Source organism: Trichosurus vulpecula, chromosome 4, assembly GCF_011100635.1.
Source record: "Trichosurus vulpecula isolate mTriVul1 chromosome 4, mTriVul1.pri, whole genome shotgun sequence".
Classification (NCBI taxonomy): Eukaryota; Metazoa; Chordata; class Mammalia; order Diprotodontia; family Phalangeridae; genus Trichosurus; species Trichosurus vulpecula.
This window is the reverse complement of record NC_050576.1, coordinates 399543066-399552174: the sequence shown is the minus strand read 5'-3', so window position 1 is coordinate 399552174 and position 9109 is coordinate 399543066. Positions and strand designations below refer to the sequence as shown.

Below are 9109 nucleotides of genomic sequence, written 5' to 3'. Positions count from 1 at the left end.
CCAGGATGGCCAGGAAACCCGAGCATGCTTCAAGGCTGAAGGTGCTGCTGGGGTTTCGCTGCACCCCAAAGTTAAGGATTCAACCTAGTTCCAAATCCAAGGAACCCGGTACTGCTCACTCGCCCCGCCTTCCCCGCTACCCAACCAATCGCCGACGTGCAAAATAGAACAAGGCTCCGCGGAGGGTATACTAGTGAGCATGCGTGATTGCTAGACTTCTTTCGCGGCGTCAGCGAACGAAAGCTCTCCCATTTGGCACCTGCGCAGTAGACCGGGCCCGCCCCTTTCTCCTCCCCCTCCCACGGTAGACATGGCTGCTCCCTGGGCGCCTTTCGCCGCAGCGGTTACTAGCTTCCTCTTTATCCGCGGTAGAAGTGGACTGGCCCGGAGCCGAGTCGCCTGGAAAGCAGCGGCAACTGAGCAGCGAACGGTAGCTGGGACCCAGGTAAAGCCCTGGAGGAGGGGAGGAAAGGAAGGGAAAGTCACGGGGACATAGGAATGGGAAAGGGGCGTGAGGAAACACGGACTCGGCCTCTGGCTCCTCCTCCGTCCTGCACGCCGCTGCGCGTGAGGCGGGGGGAGAGAGCGCGCGAGGAGGGCGTTTGGTCCTCGCTCCGCCCCTTCCCCGGCTAACCCCGCCCCACCCCCGTGTTCTTAGTTCCCGGCGGGAAAGGCGCTCGTCTACTTCCAGCGCTGTCTGGGTGTTCAGTGTTTCTGGGACGCTGTGTGGGAGCGCTGCGGCTTGAAGTCCTTTAAACGGAGAGACTTAACGCGGTGGAGGTGGAAGCGTCTTGTGATTCTTTTTTTTTTTTAATCAAATTTTCCTGTTTCCACTTTACAAGCATTTATTTTCTCACTCTACCACCGGCCCCTTCGGAAAAAACAAAACAAAACAGAAACCTCTTAAATATTATGCGGGTAGACAAATAAAAAACGAAAATTACTAATGTTGGAGGGCCACGTTGTTACACTACTAACGGAACTGTGCATTGATCCCAGCATTGTGATTCATACGTGAAGGGACGAGAGCCAATCTTAGAGGCATTTAATAAGTTTGTGGTGTGGCCTTCGCCATTATCATTAGGAAGGATGTGAAATGGGCCAGAGCCGGGGTGGGGGTGGGGAAAGGAGATGGCACTCCTATACTTTTAAAACCCGTTGTCGGCTTGTCTTGAATAGGTCCCCTTTTTTCCTCCGACGCTGCCACCAGCCTGGTATAGACGGTCTTCACCTCCGGGTGGTCTCCTTGCTTCAGTCCTCCCTCCCATTCCACTCCATCCTCTACTCTGCTATTAAACTGACCTTCCTAAAGGGCAGGTCTGACCCCACTCAGTCAATTCAGCCCTTCATAGCCTGTCTGTCTCCTTCCTGCTTTTCAGGTCTATACACCTTACCGTCTTCCATGTACTCTGTGATCCAGCGACACAGGCCTCTTGCTCTTTGTACAACACCACTATGCTTTGTCCCCTTTTCCTGGAACTCTTTCCGGCCTTATCTCTGCTTCCTAATTTCCCCGTCTTTCCCCAAGTCTCAGCTAAAGTCCCACCTTCTGCGGGAATCTTTTCCCAGTCCTCCTTAATCGTTTATCGTGTGTATTCATACACAGTTACTGATATATTGTCTCCCGGGTTAGACTGTGAACACCTTGAGAACAGAGACTTTGATTTTTGTTTTTGTTTTTTCTTCTTCCTTTCTCTGTATCCTCAGTGCTTAGTACAGTGGCTGGCACCTAATGGTCCCTTAATAAGTGCTCAAGGAGTGACTGAGAAGGGTAAAAGGAGCTGAGATGGAAAGAGAAAAGGAAGGGGTGAGGGTTGAGCCGTCAATCAATGAACAGACATATGTAAGTGCTGAGGATACAAAGAAAAAAAATAAAAATATTCCCAGTCCTCATCTAGGTCTAGTTTCCCTTCAGAATGTAAACTCCTCCTTGAGGGTATGGATTGTTTTCTTTTTGAACATTTGTGTCCCCAGAGCCTAGTACAGTGCTTGGCCCACTGTTGGCACTTAATAAATGCCTGATGATTGATTGATTGTCTCTCTCCTCTCCTGATCAGTAGTTGTGTATCTCCAACTTTTTGGACTTTTGAAACTGCATGTCCAATGAGTATTTCAAACTTATGTCCTAAACAGTTTATCATTTCCCCACACCCTCCCATCTTCTTGAACTTCTCTGTTTCTGTGAGGGCAACACCATCCTTCTGGTCACCCAGGTTTGCGATCTTGCTCTTATCTTGGATTTCTCATTCTCCCTACCCCTACATATCCAGTCATGTGTCAAGCCTTGCTCTCTTACCTCCACAACATCTCCTGTATCTAGGTAAGTCTAGGTAAGTCACTTATCACCTGTGTGGACTAAGCGTGACTTCCCAATTGGTCTCCTTACTTCGGTTCATCTGTCATCTAAAGTGATTTTCCTGATGTGCAGGTTTAAACATATTTCTCCTCTAAGCAGTAAACTCCAGTGATTGTCTTCAAGATCAGATATAAATTCTTCTATTTGCCTTTTAAAGCCTTTCACAGCCCAACGGCTACCTACTTTTATAACCCTGTTATACATCATTTCTCTTCTTTCTTATCTAGCCAGACTAGCCTTTTTTCTGTTCTCCCAAAGGATGCCTCATCTTCCATCTCTGTTCCTTTCACCGGCTATATCCCGTGCCTAAAATGCACCCCTGCCTCCTAGAATCTCCTTTTCTCTTAAAAATTCAACTTAGATACCATCTTTAAAAGCCTTTCCCATATCCCCAGTTGTTATCGCCCTTTCCCACAAAATTCTCTTCTATTTTGTACACGTGCATGTTGTCCTCCACCATTAGAATGTAAGCTTATTGAGGGTAGGGGACTTTTGTTTTTGTCTTTGTATCCCTAGCACTGAGCACAGTGTTTGATTTGTAGGTCTCAGTTAATGCTTGTTGATTGGTTAAATGAATGAGTAAGTTGTGATATAGAATGTAATGGGCTATCATTGCATGTGAAAAATTCAGGGAAACTTGTGAAGACTTGTATAAATAACAACAGCAGCAGCATGTATGTGTGCTTTAAGGTTTGCAAGGCCCTTTACAAGCATTATCTTGTTTGAGCTTCACAGTGACCCGGGAGGTAGGTGGTGTTATTATGCCCATTTTACAGATCAGAAAACTGAGGCAGACAGGTTAAATGACTTATTATTCAGCTAGTAAGTGTTTGAGACTAGATTTGAGGCTGTAGGTGTGCGTCATTTTGTTTAACTCTACCACGTTGTTATAAGAGGAGATTCTACGGAGAAAGTGGATAATGGAGAATCCTTGTGATTTTTTTTTTTAAACATCAATAAAAATTTTTATAAAAAATGAACAGATCTCATAACAGGTGAGTGAAACCTATTACTTTTATTTTTTTTATTTTTATTTTTTGCAGGGGGGAAGGCAGGGCAATTGGGGTTAAGTGACTTGCCCAAGGTCACACAGCTAGTAAGTGTGTCAGGTGTCTGAGACCGGATTTGAACTCAGGTCCTCCTGACTTCAGGGCCGGTGCTCTACTCACTGCACCACCTAGCTACCCTGAAACCTATTACTTTTACAGTGAAAATAAGGATTGTCTTGGAGGAAGTAGATATAGCCTACTTGATAACACTTTGTGTTGGTCAAGCTGGAATTTGGATTCAATTTCTTCTACATTGGCTTCTCATGAAAGTTTTTAATCCACTGTCAGTAACGGCAGGTTTCCTTTGTAGAGTCATTTAGTGTACTAAAAAGCTGACTCTTTAAGGGATATAACTACCATGTTGCCACTCCTTTTTTTTTCCTTTTTCTTTTTGGAAGAGCTGTTTGACAGCTGGGTACATAACTGAAACCGTGATCCAAATACATCTCATCTCTCTAAAAGACTGACTGCTTTTAGAACTGACTTGGCAGCTTCTGAACTTTTAGAAGAGAAACCGCATGTTTTTGTTGTGATAACATAATTTGTGTTTAAAGAGACACTGGGCAATTTAGTGCCAGCCTTTGGTATATATAGGCTGTAAATTCCCAATTTGACTTGACCATATCACTCTTCTTTTCCTTTGTCTTCACACATAGGAAGAGTGTCAGTACCAGTCTTCCTCACATCAGTCAACAAGCATTTATTGAGTGCCAGCTATGTTTCAGGTACTTACTTGTAAATTAATGCAGTTCCTTAGTCTAGAACATATGCTTTATGTAGTTATCTTTTATATATATGTCTTGTCTTTTCAATTAGATTTTAAGTTCCTCAATGTCATGGACTATTTTCTTTTTTTTGCTTTTTTTTTTTGATAGGGCGATTGGGGTTAAGTGACTTGCCCAAGGCTGCCCCCCCCTATATATTTCTATTTTCAGTGTCCAGCAGAGTGCTCTACACATAGGAGCGTAAATTTAGAGCTGGGAGTGATGCTGAGGGTCTTCTAGGCCACTAGTGTCAAATAGAAACAGGGCCACTAAACTATGCATAAGCATCCTTGTGGGCTGCATATTGACTTGGAAAACCATATATTAACATCTCTTACATATTTTTATGTTAAATATTTCCTAATGACACTTTTAATTTGGTTTTGGCTGCACTTGGAAATCCAGGTCTTCTAATCCAGATCCAGTATTTTTTCCCCATGCCACATTTGTTGTTCAGTCATTTTCAGTTGTGTCCAAGACTCGAGGACCCTATTTGGGGTTGTCTTGACAAAGATATTGGAGTGGTTTGCTATTTCCTTCTCCAGCTCATTTTACAGATGAGGAAACTGAGGCAAACAGGGTTAAGTGACTTGCCCAAGGTCACATAGCTAGTTGTTTTAACAATCTGGCTAGCAGCTGTTGTGGGGTTAAAAGACCAACACAAGCCCAACAACAAAAACGCTACCAGCACACTGCAAAAGCACAGGTTCTTTTGATCTGCTTAACTAAGGAAAGCAACGTTAAGGAGTTGACAAGTTTACTTTAATTCAGCATACAAATATCATTCACTTAGTTCAGGGGAAAAAACCAGCACCCTGAACTTCAGAGCAAAATACAAACATCGATAGACAGACCTTGTCTGATTCAAATCCCAGTACAGTTACCAGAGTTTAACAAAGTCTCAGCATCCAGGTTACAAGCTGGAGGGCTCTTAGCTACAGCTGCCCAGAGTCTCCGCATCAGCACCACCTTGAGTGAGAGCCCCAAACAAATTACAAACATCGACAGACAGACCAAATACAGATTCATAGTTACCAACATCTAGATTCAGCCCGGGAGCTCATAATGAGGCCTGGCGCAGAGTTGCTGGCGCCACCACTGCTGTGGGTAAGAGCTCCAAAGAAGACAAAGCCAACCCCTAGTTTTATATCTTTTTCAGGGTCAGGGGTGAGTCACACATGCGACTCACCCACATGACCTAGAATTATCACAAAGAGGCGACTTAAATCCACGTGGTCTAAAAACCTCTGGCTGTCCCAGACATGTCACTCAAACTCATGTGTAAACTAGGCCCTCCCCTGCGGCAAGGAGGCACCAAGGACACCCAAATCTAATCAAGGAAACAAAGGCCAAACTCTTCAAGGGCATTTGGTTGAACTAAGTGCTAAGAGCCCATTTTGCTTACCAACAGACTAGTATAGTCTGAGGCTGGATTTGAACTCAGGAAGATCAGTCTTCCTGACTCCAGGCCTGGCACTCTATCCATTTCACCACCTAGCATCCCTGCCCCCTATGCCATACTGCTACATAATAGATGGTCACATTTGTTTACATGATGAAGACAGGCTAAACAGTGTGCCTCTGAAGCAATATTTTTGAATTTATAGTTAGAATTTGGTTTGGTATATGTCAGTTTTCCCCCTTTTTATTGGTATTTATGGTTTTACAGTATGTTATCTACCTGAAATTATTAACTCAATGTTTTGGTAATTTTAGATTTTCTAAACATATGCTTATTTCATCTCTAAATGGAGACAAAAATTTCAACTTCTTCATTACCAGTAGCTATTTTAAAATCTTTAAAAAAATTTTTGTTAAGGATTGCTCCCTTGGAAGAGTAGAAGGGATAAATTGGGAAATGTAAGTTAAGTAAAATGTAGATTTTGTAAAAACAAAATATACATATATATGCAAAACAAATATATATATAAAACATATCCTTAAAGTACGTGTGTGTGTGTGTGTGTGTGTGTGTATACACACATATGAAGAATTATATAGCATGTGTATTTAAGAATTCTAAGCTATAATGAATGACTGGACTAAGCTTCTTGAATATGTTGTACTAGCTGTTGTCTGAAATATAGGTGTAGGTACACTGCAGTGGTCATTTTGGAGCCCTGATTCCTGAAGCAATGAACCCTTGTTTGGTTCCCTGACCCAGAAGCTAACAAAGCAGTCACAGTTTTTCCAGGTACTTCATTTTCTTAGGAAATCATGCTATTCAGCCTGGATTCTAAGCTTTGCCTTTATAACAGTTTTTGAATGTACTCGGTGATTACTCTTGTTTTAAATACATTCTTTTAGTTAGTTTTGCAGTGACATTCTTCTGTTGGGCTACCTTCTTTTTTGGATTTCAAGGCCCCAAGAGGTTTGAATAATTAGAGTGCTGCCTCCCTTTTTAACATGAGCATCTGAATTTTAGCTAATTCTTCAACAAAATGATCCACAGTTGTTTTCAGTGGTGGAGTGCTTTTGTGTAGCCCCCTAAGTTACATGGCTGAAGTCTAGCTTTACCAAGGGCCATGGCATCTGGGTGCTTAGGCCCTTTCCAGCTTCCCTTTCATTTGATTTCATCTATGGGAGGTTTTAATCTACACTAATTTAGCTGTCCCTTTCTAGTGCCTTGCTGTGCTGATTGGTGACATCCTCTTCTGGCACACTATTTTAGGAAAGCTTCAGCCATCCTTCACTTCGTTCTCCTCTCCTGACACTTCCTCCACAGCCCTCTCTTTGCCTGTCGGAGGGACTATTTTTCTCCTTCCCTCTTCCCCCTTCCAGTCTGGAAGCATGAGTGACAATCACATCAATTCTGCCATTGTTCCTGGATAGGGTGCATCTTCCTTGCCAGCATTCTCCCATGTGTTATCTCACCCTATAAGAATATGAGCTTCTTAAAGAGTTGTCTTTGCTATTGATTCTTTCACATTTAAAGTGAATGATAGAGGTAGTTCTTCAAGAGTATGGACCAATAGTTTCAATCCAGATAGAGGCCCAAGGTATGATTAGAAGAACAAATTTCAGTATTTCACTTTTTCTTCTGCAAAATGAAACTGAGAAGTTACCTTTAGAGCTAAGCAGAACATGGACATCTACCCTTATTTGTGATTTCTCACCTTAATTTTCTCAGTGTTTTGATATCTGTCCCACCTAGAGGCAACCTTCCTTTTGGAATAATGTCCCCCTTCATCATTCTCATTTTCATAGATTTCTGTATTGTCTCCAGTCAGTCATTAAGCATTTAACAAGTGCTTAGTATGTGCTAGGAACGGTACTAAATGCAAGATACAAAGAAAGGTAAAAACATAGTCCGTGTTCTCAAGCAGTTCACATTCTCATGGGAAAAACAACATGTAAATAACTGTGTACATACTAGATATATATAGTACAAAAGGAAGGTAATCTTAGAGAAATAGAGGAAGTATGCTGAATGGGGAAGGGAGATTAAAAGATCTCCTGCAGAAGCTAATAGCTGAGCTAAATCTTGAAGGTAGTGACAGGATCAGACCTTTGCAAGGTACTTGAGCAACTGAATGGAGTGGGGAAAGATGAGATAGGGAGACCATTTAGAAAGCTTTTGTGGCTAGGTGTAGCGGTACACTTATCCTTACTACTTGGCAAGCTGAGGCTAGGCAGAGGTTCCCAAACTTATTTGACCTACCACCCCCTTTTCAAAAAAAAAATTACTCAGCTGCCCCCGAGGTTAAGTTAACATTTATTTTTATTCAAGGCACCCCCCCCAGTTGCATCAAGGCTACTACCACCCCCCTATCCTCCCATGGTTCTGGCACCCCACCAGGGAGTGGTAACGCCCGTGTTGGGAACCTGTGTTAGAGGGTCATTGAGTCTAGAAGTTCTGGACTGAAGTATGCTATGCTAATCAGATATCCTTGCTAATGTCAACATCAGTATGTTCCAGGAGACCACCAAGTTGCTGAAAGAGGTGAAAGTCAGAAGGCTATCACTTTCTGTTGAGGGCCTGTATAATGCTGGTAGTTGTGTGAATAGAAAAAAAAAAAGGAATTTTTACAGGAGAAGTTGTGAATGTAGAAATAATAATATTTGGCAGCAATGGATTGGATGTGTGGAGTGAGTGTTTGTAAAGAGTGGTCCTCATACCTTCTGTAATAATGTGAAAGTTATCTAGAGGGTTAGTGGGAAAGATAATATTTGGGATGTGTTGTGTTTAAGATGCCAATAGGACATCAGTTCAAGATGTCCAAAATGAAATTGATGATCTAGGACTAGAGCTTAGGAGAGAAAGTAGGCTGGGCATATAATCTGGTAATCATCTCCATAGAGATAATAGTTAAACCCATGGGAACCAATGAAATCCTCAAGTGAGATAGTTTAGGGATTCTTTACTTTTCTTGTGTCATGGACCTGCTCAGCAATTTGGTGAAGCCTGTGGACCCCTTCTCAGAAACTTGTTTTTAAATGCATAAAATACATAGGATTATAAAGAAAAGGATACTGAATTGAAATAGTTATGAAAATTAAAAAACAAACAATTTTACAGACCTGTATCAGTAAGGCAAGATTCATGACCTTGAGGATGACCATGAACATGCATGTATGGTTTGGAATTGCAAAGTATGAAAAGCTCTAGGTAGAAGGAAGAGGAAGTATAACATTTATTTAGACATCAGAGTATCAAATCCCAAGACCAATAATCAGTATAGCAGTAATTATATTCCAAAACCAGTAAGCCCACCTCAATGTAGCAACAAGGAAATTATAACATAGTATTACAGCAAGGAACCAAGTCATCTTGTAACCTTCCCACCTGCTAGGGCCTTCCCGTAAACAATCACTTATGAATCCTGTCTGCTTGCCTGCAGCCTCTCCTGCAGTTCTGAAAGCCTTTGCAGTTCACATAGTCCTTGAAGTCTCCTGGATTCTCTGGACTCTCAGTTCTCCAATCTCTTAATGTTGTAGAT

The 9109-nt window shown here is 42.2% G+C and overlaps 1 protein-coding gene across 1 annotated transcript in view; it reads left to right on the top strand.

Annotated features, from left to right (window-relative positions):
- Window positions 1-231: 231 nt before the first annotated feature.
- Window positions 232-9109, top strand: part of MRPS9 (mitochondrial ribosomal protein S9) — a 99397-nt gene continuing 90519 nt past the window's right edge. Inside the window, exon 1 of the mRNA XM_036756415.1 lies at window positions 232-445. Within this exon, the coding sequence (XP_036612310.1) occupies window positions 311-445 (135 nt within the window). The 5' untranslated portion in view covers window positions 232-310. The remainder of the gene's footprint in view (window positions 446-9109) is intronic.